The sequence below is a fragment of the Citrus clementina genome, unplaced genomic scaffold (genome assembly GCF_000493195.1).
Source record: "Citrus clementina cultivar Clemenules unplaced genomic scaffold, Citrus_clementina_v1.0 scaffold_5, whole genome shotgun sequence".
Classification (NCBI taxonomy): Eukaryota; Viridiplantae; Streptophyta; class Magnoliopsida; order Sapindales; family Rutaceae; genus Citrus; species Citrus x clementina.
Genome location: NW_006262201.1, coordinates 12,580,084 through 12,598,833, shown reverse-complemented (window position 1 = coordinate 12,598,833; position 18,750 = coordinate 12,580,084). Strand labels below are relative to the sequence as shown.

The 18,750-nt window shown below is 32.7% G+C and overlaps 1 protein-coding gene and 1 non-coding gene across 2 annotated transcripts; both read right to left on the bottom strand.

Annotated features, from left to right (window-relative positions):
* LOC112098603 lies at positions 1-109 on the bottom strand. Its single transcript, XR_002905714.1, has one exon. It is a non-coding gene; the product is annotated as a small nucleolar RNA R71 (small nucleolar RNA).
* Positions 110-17,567: 17,458 nt separating this feature from the next.
* LOC18040735 lies at positions 17,568-18,082 on the bottom strand. The gene has a single exon (XM_006431896.2). The coding sequence runs from the start codon at positions 18,080-18,082 to the stop codon at positions 17,615-17,617; it is 468 nt and encodes a 155-aa protein (XP_006431959.1). The 3' UTR covers positions 17,568-17,614.
* Between the last annotated feature and the right edge of the window lie 668 nt (positions 18,083-18,750).

The window sequence follows — 18,750 nt, the reverse complement described above, 5'->3', positions numbered from 1 at the left end:
ATTCTTTTAAAAGGCAAATCACTTCTTTCACTCAAAAAAATGGAGAAACATTATACCAATGTTGGGATAGGTTTAAAGAGTTGCTTAACATATGCCCACATCATGGTTTTGAAACTTGGCGATTGGTCACTTATTTCTACGAAGGCTTAATACCCCAAAGTAGACAGGTTGTTGAAATGATGTGTAATGGTGAATTTAGGGATAAAAATCCTGAAGATGCACTAGATTACCTTGACCAATTAGCTGAAAATGCACAACATTGGGATACTGTTGGAACTTTTGAATTGACAAATAAGCAACAATCATCTCCATCTAGTGGAGGAATCCATAACCTTAGGGAAGATCATGATTTACAAGCAAAATTTGCATCCCTAGTTAGGAAAGTTGAAGCTTTGGAGCATAAAAAGAGTGATCAAGTAAAATCTGTTCAAGAAATTGCATGTAACATATGTAATTCGAATGATCATTTCACTCAAGAGTGTCCCACTTTGCCTGCACTTATTGAATGTCTAAATGATCAAGGTAATGTCATTAACACTTTCAATAAACCAAACCCATATTCACAGACTTATAATCCTGGTTGGAAAAATCATCCGAATTTCAGTTGGAGGAATAATAATAATGCACAATCTTCACAAGCACCACCTCCACAAAATTTTCAAAATCCTCAGCCTTATGCACCATATGTTCCACCACCTTGGAAAAATCTGGAGGACACAATGCATTCATTCATCAGAAAGCAAGATGTTATTAACAATCAAAATGCACAAACTTTTTCTGATTTGAAAGATACTCTTGCTAAAATTGCTTCTGCACTCACCATTCAAGAAAAAGGAAAATTTCCAGCCCAACCACAACCAAATCCTAAAATTCAACAAAATTCACCCACAGACCAAGTCAAGTCAGTTATAACTCTTCGTAGTGGTAAGGTTGTTGATAGACTTATGCCTGAACCTTATGAAAATGATGAAAATTCAAAGGGTAAGGAAGGACTAAATGAACTTACACCTAGTGAAGAAATAACTAGTGTTCCACCTGAACCACCATTTCTGCATGCATTGAATAAACCAAAGAAATCAAACCACTCTTCTGAAATTTATGAAATCTTTAAGCAAGTGAAAGTTAACATTCCTCTATTAGATGCAATCAAGCAGGTTCCTTCATATGCCAAATTTTTAAAGGACTTGTGCACTGTTAATAGGAAATTGAAGGTAAGAAAGATTGCTTTTATGGCCGAACAGGTAAGTACAATTCTGTCTACTAATAATAAGTTGAAATATAAAGATCCTGGTTGTCCTACCATTTCTTGTATTATTGGTAACCACAGAATTGAGCATGCTTTACTAGATCTTGGTGCTAGTGTTAATTTGCTTCCATATTCAGTTTATCTTCAACTTAATCTTGGTGAGTTAAAATCAACTTCAACTACACTTTTGCTTGCCGATAGATCCGTTAAAGTACCAAAAGGAATAGTGGAAGATGTTTTAGTACAAGTTGATAAATTTATTTATCCTGTGGATTTTATTGTCTTGGAAACTGAACCTGTTGTGAATAATTACAAACCAATTCCTGTAATTTTAGGTCGACCATTTTTAGCAACTGCTAATGCTTTGATTAATTGTAGGAATGGTTTAATGAATTTATCCTTTGGGAATATGACTTTGGAATTGAATGTTTTCAACATGTGCAGGCAACCTAATGAAGAAAATGAGAATGAAGATGATACTGATGAACAAAAGGAATTGTTTGAATCTTGTATCGAGGAAAATATTCAAAAAGGGGATTTTTCTGACCTTTCTAATGTTTGTTTAGTTAATTCAATTGAGTCAAATAAGCAACTTGAACTTGATATTTCTAATATAAATTCGTTGCTTGATTCTATGCAGACTTTGCAAAATTATGATGACGAGCCAAAATTTGAGGAGCTTGGAAGTATTGAAAAGACAGAACAACAAGAAGCACCTAAAATGGAATTGAAACCTTTGCCTGAAGGATTGAAATATGCTTTTCTTGGAGAAGAACAAACTTATCCTGTTGTGATTTCTTCTACTTTAACAAGCGACCAAGAAGGTAAGTTACTAATTGTTCTTAAAAAGCATAAAAATGCAATAGGATGGACTTTAAATGACATTAAAGGCATTAATCCCTTAATCTGCACACATAGAATTAATTTGGAAGAAAATGCTAAAATATGTCAACAACCTCAAAGAAGATTAAACCCACACATGAAAGAGGTAGTCAAAACAGAAGTCCTTAAATTACTTGATGTGGGAATTATCTACCCTATTTCTGATAGTAAGTGGGTAAGTCCTACACAAGTAGTGCCTAAAAAATCTGGAATCACTGTTGTTAAAAATGAAAAAGGTGAATTAATTCCAACACGAATTACATCTAATTGGCGCATGTGCATTGATTATAGAAAATTAAATGAAGCCACTAGAAAAGATCATTTTCCATTACCATTCCTTGACTAAATCTTAGAAAGAGTAGCAGGACATCCCTACTACTGTTTTTTAGATGGATATTCAGGTTATTATCAAATTCCTATTGCACTTGAGGACCAAGAAAAGACCACATTCACATGTCCTTTTGGAACATTTGCATTTAAAAGAATGCCATTCGGGCTTTGTAATGCTCCTGCAACATTTCAAAGATGTATGTTAAGCATTTTTTGTGATATGGTTGAACATTGTTTAGAGGTCTTTATGGATGATTTGACTGTGTTTGGGAATTCTTTTGATGATTGCCTTGATAATTTGGAGAAAGTTTTAAAAAGATGTGTTGAAAAAGAACTCGTGTTGAATTGGGAAAAATGTCACTACATGGTTACTTCTGGAATTGTTTTGGGTCATGTTGTTTCTATTAAAGGAATTGAAGTTGACAAAGCAAAAATCGAAGTCATATCTAAATTGCCAGAACCAAAAACAGTTAGAGATGTGCGATCCTTTTTAGGACATGCAGGATTTTATAGGAGGTTTATAAAAAACTTTAGTGCCATATCTAAACCACTTTGTAACCTCTTATTAAAAGATGCACCGTTTGAATGGAATGATGATTGCCAAAAATCTTTTGAAAAAATAATTTGTCTTTTAACATCTGCACCTATTATGCAATCTCCTGATTGGTCTTTGCCATTTGAATTAATGTGTGATGCAAGTGATTTTGCTGTTGGTGCTGTTTTAGGACAAAGAAGGGATGGTAAGCCTTTTGTGATTTATTATGCGAGCAAGACTTTGGATAGTGCTCAAATGAATTATTCTACAACTGAAAAAGAATTACTTGCTGTGGTATTTGCATTAAACAAATTCCGTTCATATTTGCTTGGCTCTAAATCTGTTGTGTTTACTGACCATGCTGCTGTGAGATATTTGATGAGTAAACAGGATGCCAAACCAAGACTAATTCGTTGGATTTTGTTACTACAAGAATTTGACCTTACCATCAAAGATAAAAAGGGTGCTGAAAATGTTGTTGCTGATCATCTATCAAGACTCACATCCGAATTCTGCAATGATATAACACCCATGCCTGGTTGTGGTAAAGGAAATTATGCAAGAAAACGACAAGCTCGAAGAATTTCTGTTGCTTGTCATAAGTGTGCCAGAATGAGTTGCAATAAAAACCCATGTTCTTTAGGAATGGTGTCTGATAACAGGGAAGATAAGATTCAATTCATTAGGGATGGCTTGAATAAGGAGTCATTGGATGATATCCTTTTGTCTCTTGAAACGCATCCCAGTGGATATGTGCAAGGAGCGATTCTCCAGTTATGGCCATTATTCCAGAAAGAGCATGCACGATATAGTCTCGGGAATCTGACTATAAACGACCCTGTTTGCCAGTTTATAAGAAAACTGGATAGGAAGCCTATCCTCGACCCATAGAGGGCGTTCAAGACGTTTCTGGACGTAAAACCAGAGGAAGATGTGAGCCACAGTCGCAACTACCTGTAAATATCATTTTACTTTATTGTTATTTTATTTCACTATTGTCTTATTGTTTGCATTATTGTCTTTAATAATTTTATTACTGTTTGCTTTTTCCTTTTTACTATTTTCTTTTTGACTTGCGAGCACGTGCTTTACGCGTTATTTGACACTGACATATTACCTCATACACAACCATGACCCACTATCACCAAGACTCTTAAATGTGATTTCTTTTTTGTCAAGCACTCACAAATTGTTTTTGAGAAGTATCACAATGTCAGCTACTCCCAATAGACAATTCAAGAACATTTGTGTGCTTTCTGGATTTACATATGGCAAACATAAAGAGTTCGTTGAGGCAGCCATAGATCTTGGTCGAAGCGTAGCAGCGAGAAAATTACACTTGGTGTATGGAGGAGGTAATCGAGGGTTATCAAAAATGGTCTCAGAAGCAGCTTTTATCAGAGGAAGTCAAGTGTTAGGCATCATCCCAAGAGTCTTAAAACCATTGGGCAGTTCGTCTGACTCATCAACTGGAGAAGAGTTAGTCGTCTCAGGTATGCAAGAAAGAATAACTGAAATGCTTAATCATGCTGATGCATTTATTTTCCTTCCAGGAGATCTTGCAACACTAGAGGCACTTATCACGCTAGCATCTTGGGCCCATCTGCACATCCACCAAAAACCCATCGGTTTGTTAAATGTCAATAACTTTTTTGATGGCTTTATCGCATTTCTTAACCATGCAATAAAAAACTATTTCATTCCCGCTAATGTGAAAAAACTTTTTATTTGTGCTCACACTGCTAATGAGCTACTTGATCTGTTACAAGCTTATAGACCGGAGCCAGACCCCTGGACCTTTGTGTTGGAGCGTCCAAATAATGATGGTAACAGTAGCAGCAGTAAGAAGTACAAATTAGATTTAACTCTCCGCCTATAAATATTTTCTTCTGTGTTGCACCACCCAGGTGATGTCTTCTAAACTCTACTTCTTTCCTTTCAAACATTGAGGACAATGTTTCGTTCTGGTTGGGGGGAGGGAATAGTCGACAATTGTGGAATTTTGGTTAAGTTTTTACTAATTTTTGTTGTAGAAACTAACTGTTGCTAGCTTTTTGTGTTGAAGATGGCTGAATATGGAGTGTAGTGACTCTAGAAACGCATCTTCATCGTTTATAAAAAAAAAAAATTCAGACATTTTCTTTTTCTTTATTATGTGTTTATGTTTATTTTTCTTCTTTAATTTCTCCTCTATAAATATACATTTTCCAACTTTTGAGTCGAAGATGGCTGAATATGGAGTGTAGTTCCTCTAGAAACGCATCTTCTTTTAAAAAAAAAAAAATCATTTTCGTTTTCTATCATTTTACGTGTAACTTTTCTAATTAGTTTTTATGCATCATTTTTACATTTCTGCATGCATATTTTCCTTTCATGTTTAGAATAGGTTGGGGGGTAGAATGATGTTTAAAAAAAAAAATGTGTGATTTGTTTTAACATTGGATGACATGATTAATTTCAAATTTTAGTATTTGTATTATCTTTGGTCTTAAGTGATGTTACGCTATGTTTGCTACTTTACATGTTGATGTCGGAGACAAATGTGAGTTGCTTGAAGGAATGAACATGTCATAATAAGTACCAAGTGAGTTTTTGAGCCTATTATTTTTCTTGGAGAATAACCCTTTTGCCCACTCTTTATACAGCTTAGCAGTTTATTATTTTATACACGATCTCTAAATTACTTTTGAGTTAACCCTTAAAAAAAAAATTGTAAAATAAAAAAAAAAGAAAAAAGAAAAAGAAAAAAGAGTGTGTTGCTACATTTGGAGGCCCATCTAACTAGTAGATATGGAAGATTATTTAGAGCCCTAAAAGACGATGGAGAGGCCATCTTTGATCCGTTTGAGCCTTTCAAGCCATCCCTTTTATTTAATATCCATAGTTAACCCTTTTGAGCCTTTAAAAAAAAAAAAAAAAACCTTTTCTTTGTCAACTTATCATCTTGACCCACTCCGATTAGGAGTATTACCCGATATCTTATAAGTTCCATCACCTATTTATGTTTGAGAAAATGTAAATAATTATTTTGTTCAGTAAAGTTATGCCAAATAAAAGCAAAAAAAAAAAACAAAAACAAAAGTTGTTTCAAAAGAATAAAAATAGGTGAAATCCACCTTGCAACTTCCAAAAAAAAAAAAAAATTCTCTGCATTTTTCTCAAACATACACTTTGTTTTCCTTATTTTCCTTCTTTGTTAGCCATGTCCCTAGCCTACGTTTCGTCCTAATAAAAGTCTTTCTTGATTTTAGGGAACTATAGTTTGAAGTAGAAGCTAGTTATATGGGCTAAAAAGATGTAGTGATGCATAATTAAAAAAAAAAGATAAATAAAGTGGGTTGACTAACATTTTATTTGACTTGAGATCGTATTATTTCTAAGCTGAGGGCATATTTATTTCATCTTGGTGAGAGCATGTGATATCACTTCTTTATTATTTTCTCTCTCAATTACCATTCATTGGAGTGATTATTTTTATTGGGATTAATTTATTTGTGAGAGTGTCACTACTTCCAGTGAGATTTTGGGGTTTGACATGTCATTCTTGAGAGTAGCTAAAACAAAGTCTACTGGGCTAATTCATGTGGATGGTTGATGTGGGTGTGATGTTGCTTTAGACTGGAGATAATGCTTATACTTTTATTTGATTGCTATCATTAATCTGATGGAATAAATACGAGTGTTTCTATTAAAACAAAAAAAAAATTATTTTGAATTTGAATTTTGTTTTTGCTTTATTTGCTAGGGACTAGCAATAAGCTGGTTGGGGGGTGTGTTGAGTGTTAGAAAATGCATATTTATAAAGGAGAAAACCGTCATTTTACATTTTAAGTCTTACTAACAACCCTTACTGTTATATATTTAACCTTCTTGTGATTTAATTACATGTGTTTTATTTTAATTAAGTATTTTATGTATTTTAGGGGCATTATAGTCATTTCACAATAAAGGAGAGATCAGACGGCAAAACGGGCATCACTTTTGAACTCAGGACGGTCGAAAACCTTAGGAGGAGCATAAAAGGAAAAATGGCACTATTCACATGTACGGTACTATTCACGTGTACGGTACTGTATACGTTACTATTCACGACACTGTTCACATAGAAGGATGATGACGTGGCATTGACCGATGATGTGGCATTGACTGATGAGGTGTCACGATCCAGTTGGACTAAAATTCTTATGTACTGTTGATGGTGACGTGGCAGCATATCAGTGGACGAAAAATCTCACGTACGGTGCATGCATCACACAGGATTATTTTCAACCAAACCGTGTTACTGTTCATCCGCGTGGTCAAACCGTGGACTGTTGACTGATGACGTGGCGCAATCCTGAGCGTCCAAACTGTTTTTAATCCGATGGCCATGATTTACTCCATGTATCTATAAAAAGGGGGCCTCCCCCCCCTAATTTGATATCTCTGAATCCATTTTTGGGATCCATTTTCTGTAATTCCTTCTCCATCTTGTATTTTCTTCGTATTTTAATAAATTTCTATTTTGCCCCTAGTTCAATTATGAGTGGCTAATTTTCTTTCAAGCTTGGGTTGAAGGTGAAGTCTCAACATGTGTCATGGGCTTAATTTGGTAAATTTATTTTCTCTTCCCCTCTAATTTTTGTGGATGTTTTGACTTCTCGTCGACAAATAATAATAGTCTTGTCTAGATACCGCCTTGGTTACACCGGCTCTCTAGTATAAGGTTATTATTATTTGGCACGATAAGCCCTTAGCACCATATTGATTAGAGCGTGGTTCATGAGGTGTGGATTCCCCCCTCATGATTTAATTGGCATTAATACGGATTATTTAGCCCATGATGCATGTTGATACGGATCCAGATACCCAAGTACGTCAATTTAATAGATTTTCTCTTCAATTTATTCTCTCCATTGCAATTCCAATTTTAGAATTTATTATCGCCATTTTAATTTAAGTATTAGCATATTCCAAATCATTTCCACCATAAATCCAACTACCCATTTACAAAATTAATTCTATATATAATTAAAATCCACCTCCTCGTGGGATCGACACTCGTCACCATTAGTGTATACTACAATAGATTCGTGCGCTTGCGAGTACATTAAAATTTGCACAACAGCTATTAAAGCTTTTAATTCAAATTTGGTTGATGCTGGTAATGTGCGAAAATTGCAATTGAATGAACTTGAGGAATTAAGGAATGATGCATATGAAAATTCAAGAATTATTAAGGCAAGAACAAAAGCATTTCATGATAAAAGAATTTTTCGAAAAACATTTGAGATTGGTCAAAAAGTGTTGCTTTATAATTCTCGTTTTCATTTATTTCCAGGAAAGTTAAAGTCAAAATGGAGTGGCCCATTTGTTGTAAAAAATGTATATTCATATGGGGCTATAGAAATTGAGAATCCAAATAGTGGTGTCACATTTAAAGTTAATGGTCAAAGATTAAAACCATATCTGGAACATCACCCACGTGACGAGGACACCGAAATTAATTTGGATGACCCACCAGTTCTTGATTAAGTTTTTAATGATTTTTTTTTTACTATTATTTTACCGTTTCATTGTTTGACTTTTTTTTTTTCCTTAGATTGATGCACTGTACATAGTTTTTTTTTTAACATTGTTTTTCTTGTGTAAGCGTGCTTGTTTGACAGTTGTACATTCTCTCATCAATTTTCATTTTACATCATGAGCACCTCAATGAGAAAATACCTGTTCGCACATCTTAAAAGATTTCGGCGTATAAAATTTCACTTAAGAGGCCTGATACAAAGCTGTAAATCACATCCACTTTGGGATCTGCAACCACCAGAATTCGTGTCCTATGTTGAGGATCTAGAGGGACAACTCAGAACAGTAGAGAGTGGCATATATGAATTTCAAATGGAGCTTGAGGTTAACTCAATGAGAGGACGAATGTAAGTTCATTTTCCTTTTATATTGTGTGCTTCTTTTTGCTCGCTTTCACGCTTGATTTGATTTTGGTGTGTTTTGATTTATTTTCCCGTATAAATGGCGGATAACGGTACTCCGTGACTTCTTAAGTCGGTATCTTCAGTTTCCCACAATAACTGAAACCCCAAAATCAAACATGGAAGAAATACAACATAAACTCCATAAGCATTTTCCTTCTCTCCCTCAGAATGCCCTCAGGAAAATTTACAAAGCTCGTTGTGAACGATTGCGTTTGTTAATGATCAATGGCATTCCTTCTGACATTCGTTGGTTAATTGAAGCAAAGGTCCGATTAGCAGGTGAGTTTTCTGGTCAATTTGTTTCTTACATGCCTGGTTTTGGTAAAAGTACGTTTGCTAAGAAAAGGAGAGCTAAACGACTTGGCTCAAAATGTCATAACTGTGTAAGACTTGGTTGCAAACGACCAGATTGTAAATCTTTAGGAATGGTTTCTGATACTCGTGAAGATAAAATTAAATTCGTTAAAGATGGCATGAGTAAAGAATCGTTGGATGATATCTTACGATCTCTTGAGACGCATCGAAGTGGATTTGTGCAACGTGAGATTTATAATTTGTGGATACTATTCCAAAAACAAAGTGCACAGTTTAGTCTTGGGAATCTAACTCAAAAAGACCATGTTTGCTAGTTTATAAGAAAACTGGATAGGAAGCCGATCCTCGACCCATAGAGGGCGTTCAAGCCGTTACTGGACGTAAAACCAGAGGAAGATGTGAGCCACAATCACAACTACCAGTAAATATCCTTTCACTTCACTGTTATTTTACTTTACTGTTATTTTATCACTTGCATTATTGCATTTAGCGATGTGATTTTGTTTTTAATAAATATTTGGTTTTCTTTTACTGTTTGCTTTTTCTAATCATTACTTTCTTTTTACTGTTTGTTTTTGAATTATTGAGCCACGAGCTTTACTCGTCATTTGACAAATATTGCCAACCCATTTACAGCTGTTTCTCATTATTTATGTTACCAAGATCTTTAAATATGAGCTCATTTTTCAAACACTCACAACTTGTTTTTGAAAAATTAGTCCAATGGCATCATCTTCGAGTAAACAATTCAAAAATATTTGTGTGCTTTCTGGGTTTCACTATGGAAAGTACAAAGAGTTCGTTCAGGTAGCTGTAGATCTTGGTCGTGTCATAGCAGAGAGGAAACTGCATCTTGTATATGGAGGAGGTGAACGAGGGTTATCAAGACTTGTCTCAGAAGCTGTTTTTACCAAAGGAAGCCAAGTACTCGGCATTATCCCAAAACCCATAAAACCGCTAGTGTGCATGTCTGGCCCACCAATTGGAGAAGAATTAGTGGTATCAAGTATGCAAGAGAGAATATCTGAAATGATGAATCATGCTGATGCTTTTATTTTCTTGCCAGGAGATCTTGCAACTTTTGAGGCACTAATTACATTTGCAACTTGGGCCCACTTGAACATTCATCAAAAACCCATCGGTTTGTTAAATGTTAATAATTTTTATGACGGCTTGCTAACTTTTATTAATCATGCAATAAAGAATCATTTTGTTCCACATTCTGTAAAAAAATTATTTATCTCTGCTTCTACTGCTAATGAGTTACTTGATCTTTTACAAGCTTATACACCAGAGCCAGATCCACAGACTGTTGCACTGAATTGGTCGACTAATGATGGTAACGGTAACAGTAGCAGTAATAAGAAGTGCGATTTAGATTTAACTCTCCGTTTGTAAATATTTTCTGTTGTAGTGTTCATGTGATGTCTTCTACACTCTTTCTCTTTCCTTTTAAAATATTGAGGACAATGTCTTTTTCAGGTTGGGGGGAGGGAATAGTTGATAATTGTGGAATGTCTTGGTCCTGGTTATGTGTTTACAAAAAAAAAAAACAAAAAAAAATATTTTTTTTTTCTGTAAAGACTAACTTAGGACAAATTTGAGTCGAAGATGGCAGGATATAGAGAATGTAGTCTCTCTAGAAACGCATCTTCTTAATCTTAAGAGTGTTGTTAAAAAAAAAAAATTGACTTTTTCTTCATCTTTGTTATCTACTTTTAAGCTTCTGCATCAAGTTCAGGTGAGATCTCTTCTTATTCTTCTTTTATTATTCTCTTTTATTTTTATTTATTTATTTATTTTTATTTTTTTGCATATCTGTAAATTTATAAAATGTTAAGATAATGTTTAGATTAGGTCGTAGGGTGGGGATAATTGACGTATGTTTTAAATATGTGTGTTGTATTTCTCTTTTCTCTTTTCTTTTCTTTGTTAAAAAAAAACCAAAAAAAAATTGTTTTTTGTCTAGGATGGCCGTGTAAAGAGTCACGACTTTTGAGACGCATCCTAATAGTCTTGTTGTATTATATTTTGATTTTGAGATTCATAGTAAGTTGTTTTTGTTCCCTTTTCTTTGATTACTCAAATTTGTGAACTCTCCACTTAGTTATTAAGTTATTTAATTGTTTACTCATTTAACAGGTATTATTGAATCATTCTTCACACACACATTATGACACATACTAGTGGGTTGTAAGTTAAAATTTTACAGCATTTAGTTCTTTTGATTTATTAGGAATAGTATCTAAGGTAGTAGAAAGTGTATATTTCCAAAAAAAAAAAATCAAAAAAAAAAAGAAAAAAGAAAAAAATGTTTTTAATTTTGTTATATCTAGAAACCCGAGTAATTAAGTCCATAGGGGTGCTTCAACACCTAGTGCCCTAAGGTCAACTGGTCTGGGAGTCACTGGCCTAAAGCTCGCTACATGAGTAATAGATATATTGTTTGTTTATTAGAAACCCGAGTAATTAAGTCCGTAGGGGTGCTTCAACACCTAGTGCCCTAAGGCCAACTGGTCTGGGAGTCACTGACCTAAAGCTCGCTAAACGGGTTAGAAATGTAATATAAAAAAAAATGTGTGAATAATCTATTGCCTAAAGATATAATTTCTAATGAATTTTAGAACGAAAATGTTGTTTTTCTTTTAATGAAGCCCCATAAGTATTGTGTTAATTACTTGAGCACAAAAGAAGGTTTGATGATATTCTGGATAATGAGTGAACATCAATGTGGTAAAGGAATTTGGGAGAGTTCATTTATTTGGTAATTTAGAGGATAGATGAACAACTATTAACTTGCATGTGAATTTTATAAATCTTAATATAACGCTTTAATTGCTAGAGTGCTAGCAATAAGCTGGTTGGGGGGTGTGATTAGTATTAAAAATTGTTTAATTATCAAGCGATAATATGTTATTTTATGCTTATGTTATAATTTATATTTGTGTTTATGTAATATATTATGAATTATTAATTATGTTTTAAATATATTTAATTTTGTGTATTTTTATGTGTTTATTAGGAAAATTATTAATTTCACGTACTTCGAGGCTCCAAACAAATAAACGGAGGTCAAATTTGGATTTCGGAGGTCCAAAAACCTTAAGATCAGTCAAGATCGGCTTAAAATTGGGCTTGTGTAAAAAAAGTTGACTTTTCCTGTTGACCGAGCACTGATTGGATGATGAAATGAGCTTACAATAGATATGAGTGCATGGGATAACTGGCAATCTTGACTAAATCTCAACCGTTCATGATTCAATGGCCATGATTGTGCCACGTGGCAATGGTTGGTGAAGCAAGTTTGAGGATCCGAATCTTTGTATTCGGGTCGACCCGATCCACCCATTAACCCGCCAAATCTCAACCGTTCTTTGGGCAAATCGGACGAGTCAAATGATGCCATGTGTGATGTTGACTTTTGAAGTTTGACCAGCCATTGGATCTTGATCTAAGGGTTGTGAGGAGCACATGCATGAAGCCTATGATGGACCGCAAAGCACTGGATTATGAATTTATTTTTCTATAAATAAGGCCTCATTTTTATGTTTTAATCATCTCTCTACAACTCTCTTCTTCTCAAATTCTCTCCATCTCCTTGTAATCTTGATTTCCAGGTGTGTTTTTAATATTTTGTATAATTATTTTCATTAATAAAATTAGTTTTATTTCCAATTTTAGTTGTTTTTATTTCTTTTAATTATAAGTAATTCAATTTTACTACTTCTTTTTACTTTAATTATGCTTAACTAAATAATATTAGTTAGGGGAAGGTGAAACTCTTAAGAAATAAATATGATTTAATCAAATTCTATGTTTAATTTTATAAATTAAATTATTTTCTATTTAATTTTATACATGTTTTATATTTTGAAAATTTAATTTATTGTAGACAAACAAATGAATTTGGCACAATAAATTCTTAAGATCTTAATATAAGGCATGGTGAAATGGTATTTTGACTTATTGTAGACAAATTAAATTTTGGCACAATAAATACTTAATCCATCATAAAATTAAAGGGAAAATAATAATAATTTGTATAATTAATCTTTTGGGTAATAAATCTAAAACAAATTGGCAAAAAGAATTTATTAAGTTTTATTTATTTCTAAGAGTGGATCCATAACCCTAACTAGTTCAATTCCATAGTTTCATTTAAATTAAGTTGTTTATATTCAAGTTTTAATTTCAATTTTTAGATAAAATAAAATAAACTAATTAAATCTTTTCTCTGTGGATCGACCTCGGACTCACCGAGTTATAATACAACAAGACACTCTTATACTTGGGAGTTAAAATTTACTTTTAAGTTGTGTCAACAGACATTATAATTTTTTTAACATAAATTTGATCCCAAATTATGTGTCATTAATTGAGTATAGTTGGTAAGTCTTTATAAAATTAAAGTGAATTAATTATATTATTTTCATCAATCAATTAATGAATACTAAATCAATTGGAATAATTTTTTAAAATAAAAAATTTAAGATGTGCAATATTACTCTTTAAAAAAAATTACCAGCCGTTATTTTTGTAACTTCTTATCAATGAATTTATACACAAAACACTCTCTTACACATGTCACCGCTTCATTGGTCTTTTCAAATTTTACCAACAACAGAAAATAATGAAATGCAATGATTTGTTGGGATACATTTTCCACATTTAATTATTGTGCAATATTGTAAGATATGACTTCGATTGACTGAAATAGTCAAATGGCATTGTAATCAAAATATCGAAAACTAGCCCCACGTCCCCACAAGAGTAAGCCACCAAAATGAGCAAAATGTCTCCAATCCAGAGATATTGAGCAAAACTCTTCTCCGGGAATTGGCAAGTGACTGAACCCGTGAACTAAGCGTTGCCATGCTTTTTGTCCTCAAACAAAAATTGCACAAGGCTCGATGCTTCCACTTCATTGGGATCTTAATTCCCTTTATTATTTTAGTAAAACCGGTCATTTATTTAATTACCTTCAAATGTTTAATAGCTCTGTTGGTTACACAATACGAGAAATGAGACCGTAATAACATAGCCGTTTTTCTTATTTTTAGACTTTTTTAGAATTTATATGCTTAAATTATGTGTTTAGAGCATCATTAAAAAATTTTTTAAATAAGATTTTATTATTTATTTAAAGAGTTATATCAACTTTTAGTACTTTAAAAGACATTCTAAATAAGAAATGTTTCTCACTCTTTAAATTTGTAAAGTGTTTTCTTTTTTTATTTATATTTTATTACTTTTTATTAGTGAGAGAGAGCGCTTTAATTACTATTTATCTTTCTTTAAAAAAATAATTATTTAATTAAAATAATATTAACTTATTTCTATTTGAAGAGTTTTTTGACCGATAATATTTTTGTCACTCTCCTATTTGCTATATAGGTAAGTAAATAGATATTTGAAAAGTAAAATTAGTAAAGTCTTTTGGTGATGCTCTTAGTATATCCTAAATTAACTCTCTGTCATAACCAAAATCAAAAGTCTCTTAGATGACTTACAATAAGAAGTCGATCGAAACCTCTTAAATTAAGTTTTTTTTAACGGAGAATGCAGTTAAAATTTGAGTACCAATAGACCAAATCTAATTTTAAATATTTAAAAGAAAACTCATTAAATATACCAAAATCATAATTAGAAGTCTCCTTATATTAAATGTCTTTTTTCTAAATTATATTCCGACCAAGTCAGCTCTATGATGGCTTTAAAATCAAAACTTAAAAGTTTTTCGAAACCTCTTAAATTAATTTTGGATTGATGCAATGTAAATATTTGGACTTCGAACAAGCTAAAACTATTTCTAAATATTTGAAAGAAAATCAACATCCATAAAAGCACACAAAAAGGCTTAATTTCTATAAACATATTGAGTGAATCCCTTTCCTGCAAGTTGTCTCTTTTTTTTTTAAAAAAAAAAAAGGGCAAGTCTAAATTAATTTTTTAATTCCTACTTCCCCGAAGACTTAAACTTAAGTGACCCAAACTACTTGGTCAATCACGGAAAATCCGTCTGTTATATGTTTGGTAACTTACATTTTTTTTTTCTCCCCTCAAATTAGGTAGAAATTCGCATGTGGACGTCCACACTTAAAAAAAATTAATTATCCATATCGATCAAGCAAAAGTTCCGAATTTGGTCTCATTCATGGGCATGACCGATCGTTGAAACATGAACGAATGAGATAAAAATTTTATGTTAGAATAATAAAATACAAAATAATTTCACTCGAAATTCGTAAATTCATCATCTGTTGTAGGACAAAAACAAAGTAATCCATCATCTATTGTAGGACAAAAACAAAGTAAGGCTTGTGGCCCGTAAGTATTAAATTAAATATATAAATATCAATTAAGGTGTTAAGTTTGAGAAAGGGACGTGTAATTATCGTCTGATATATTTTATGGAAGAGGGAGAAGAGGGAATCCATGTGAGGTACTGAGTTATATGATATGCCAGGTTGTTTGTGTTTATTTTTTTATGTGTAGCGTGTAGATGTCGCTATTTGAGAAATATTTTGGATTTATTTTATGAGATAAGCTAATTAATATTAATAATAGAAGAGGTAGGAGCTTTTGGCTTGCATCCAGCACCTAGTTTGTCTTTAATCAAACTCCATCAATTATCTCAATGAAAAATCAAAGCCAATTACCTATTTTATCTCTATTCCAATAAATAAATATTTTTCAATGCTTGAGAAGCCATAATAATGCCGACGAGCCATGTCTCTTTTTTCAATTGATTATTAAGAGAAAGGCTGAAAGAGTTGCTATCCATGGCAGCACCATGCATGCGTGTCATATTGTCATGATCCAAGCTGTGACAATGAGATGGAGTTTTCGATATTTAATTATTTATTAAAAAATTTCTTTGAAAAATAATACTTTCAGGAAATTATTAATGGCTCGACCATAATTCTATTTGTCAAATTTTCATTCAATATTTTTTCTGAACCATTTGGCTTGATGAATTGATCAAATTCATCACTTGGGAAATTATTTGTTCGGTTTAATTGAAGATAAATTGTGATTTAATCAACATGTTTGAAATTGAAAAATGAAGATTATAGATTGAAAATCCTATAAACCTATTAAACATTTTTTTAATATTAATATAAACCTTTTGTGTTACAACCATTGCAAAAAAAAAAAAAAAAAAATTCATAGTTGAAGCCTATGCCCAATTAAGAAAATTAACGGAACAACTCCCATTGATTATAGGAGAGACTTAAATTTTTAACCTTTAGAAAAAAATGAAAAAGCATCCACAGTTACTCAACCAATAACTAAGTAGTTTGCTATTAATCATTAACATTAATTCAACTCATTGGTTTTGTTAAAATTGATAAAGGAACTATACCGATATTCCCACTTTTTGCTGGTTAACAAAAAACCTCATTTGGAGCAACTTTTGACCTCCGAATTAATTAATACTCTTAATATTTCTTAATTGGGCTAATTACATCATATAGTAATATTTGCCTACACTATTATAAGCATACATGTGTACCCACGCTCAAATTCTTTGTACTAAATTCAAATATTAACAACTGGTCGTCAATCTTAGTGGCATGACACTTTGTCCACTCACGCTATCATAATTATAATTTAATTGAACAACCATGAACCACTCCATAGAAAATTGAGCTTATTAGTTGGACGATTAAGTCAGCTCTTTGTGAATGAACTGTGAAGCATTAATATAATTAATTTTAACTCTCATGGTAATCATTGAAGTACTGAAAGAGGATCTAACTTCGGACTTCTTAATATTAGCATTAAACCAGCAAATCATTTTGATTTTTAAAATCGAATAAATTGAGATCCCCAATTCTTCATCTCACGGATTTTTATCTGTCTTTGTACTTCAATTTTTTTAAATTATACATTATTTGAAATGCAAATTGAAATGAACCTGAAATGCACAATTTTTGGGACTACTTAAAGTCAACAAAATTATTTTTGAACACCAAAGTATGGAAAAGCGTTAAGGAAATCTTTTCTTATACTTACAAAAGGATGATGTAAATACAGTTCCATTAGAACAAGCATTTCGTTCTCTGTGATTTTCTTCCATTTATTTTTTTCCCCTGAGACAAACAGAGCATGATCACTTCTTTTTTCTTGAATGATCGAAATTCCGAATCTGCCACTAAATTATATGCAGACTCAAAATAAACAAAAAGAAATTAAAGTGAAGTAAAAACTATATCCACAAAATTAATAACCCCACGTACATTCTTTAACAGGGAAAAAGAAAAAGAAAAAGAAAAAAGTCCCCATTGAATATTCATCCCCGGATATGTCAGATTCCGGCACCGGAAAAAATTGCTAGTCTTCATTAATGCTTTCAAGATGAGGCCGCCATACCACAACACGGCTGCTGCTCCGGTGATGGCGCCGACGCGACGATGATGATTTCTTATCGGAAAGAACTTCTGTGAGATATTGATCACAAGATGTTACATCTTTGTAACATTTTTTACTCTTCTTGAAGGCCTTATTTTTGTTGTTGTTGCCGCATTTTTTCTTCTCCCCCGGCAACGAAGAAGCCGGAATCAAGAAATATATGCTGCCGCGTTTGAGCTCCGACTCCGGCGAGAGGATTAAAATTTTGCGCACAACGCCTTGGGAACAAGGTTTGCTAAGCACATGATTTGGGTTTGCTTCAAGGATCTCACCAGCTGTAATGGGACGTGTAATTTCTTCAACGTAGCCATTCAAGTGAACTATTCGGATCAAGTCTAGGGCTCCGCATGGAAGCACACAAGCCAAACAACACCTCAAACTATTGCCCATTTCTGTGAAGATCGAGATCAAGACTTAAGCTAGCTAGCTCTCAAGTTTTGAAACTCTTTTCTGGGTATGTGTATGAATATTGTGACCAAGGCTTAATGAGGCTTTGCAATGTTATCATATATAGCAACATGGAAGAATATGTTGCATTTTTTAATTATTACGTTCAAATTACGAAATTGTCCTCCAAGAGAGCCACTAGTTTACATTTTGGGTTTTGATAAATTAATGATCGATATGACCTTGCTTTTATGGGTAATTAACTTAGGCCGCCTTGTTTACGTGATTGTAATTAGTACTCTTAAGGAAAGGGGATTATGGTCCTTTTAATTATTAATTATTAATTAGTAAATGATAAGAACAAAATCCCACATGACCATATATGGTGGTAATGTGTTCTTTAGCTCCATTTATATTTGTATTCCACGTTAATTCTGAAAATCATGAAGTTTCACCAAATAAATTATGAAATTTTGCTAAAACATGAAAATCTTTAACATAATAGAATTAAGCTGTGCATAAGTGTTACCGTTATTGAAAGCACTTAATTTATCAATGTAAATTTTATTTTCCTTCAATTTTTTTATTAGTTGAAATTAATAGAAGATCTAGAATAAAAATTTATCGTAAATCACGATGATATATATTATTATTCTTTAGCAGGAAAAAAC

Bases quoted from the DNA above. Each gene is read 5' to 3' on its own strand.
- LOC18040735 (XM_006431896.2), bottom strand. From the start codon at position 18,082: ATGGGCAATAGTTTGAGGTGTTGTTTGGCTTGTGTGCTTCCATGCGGA.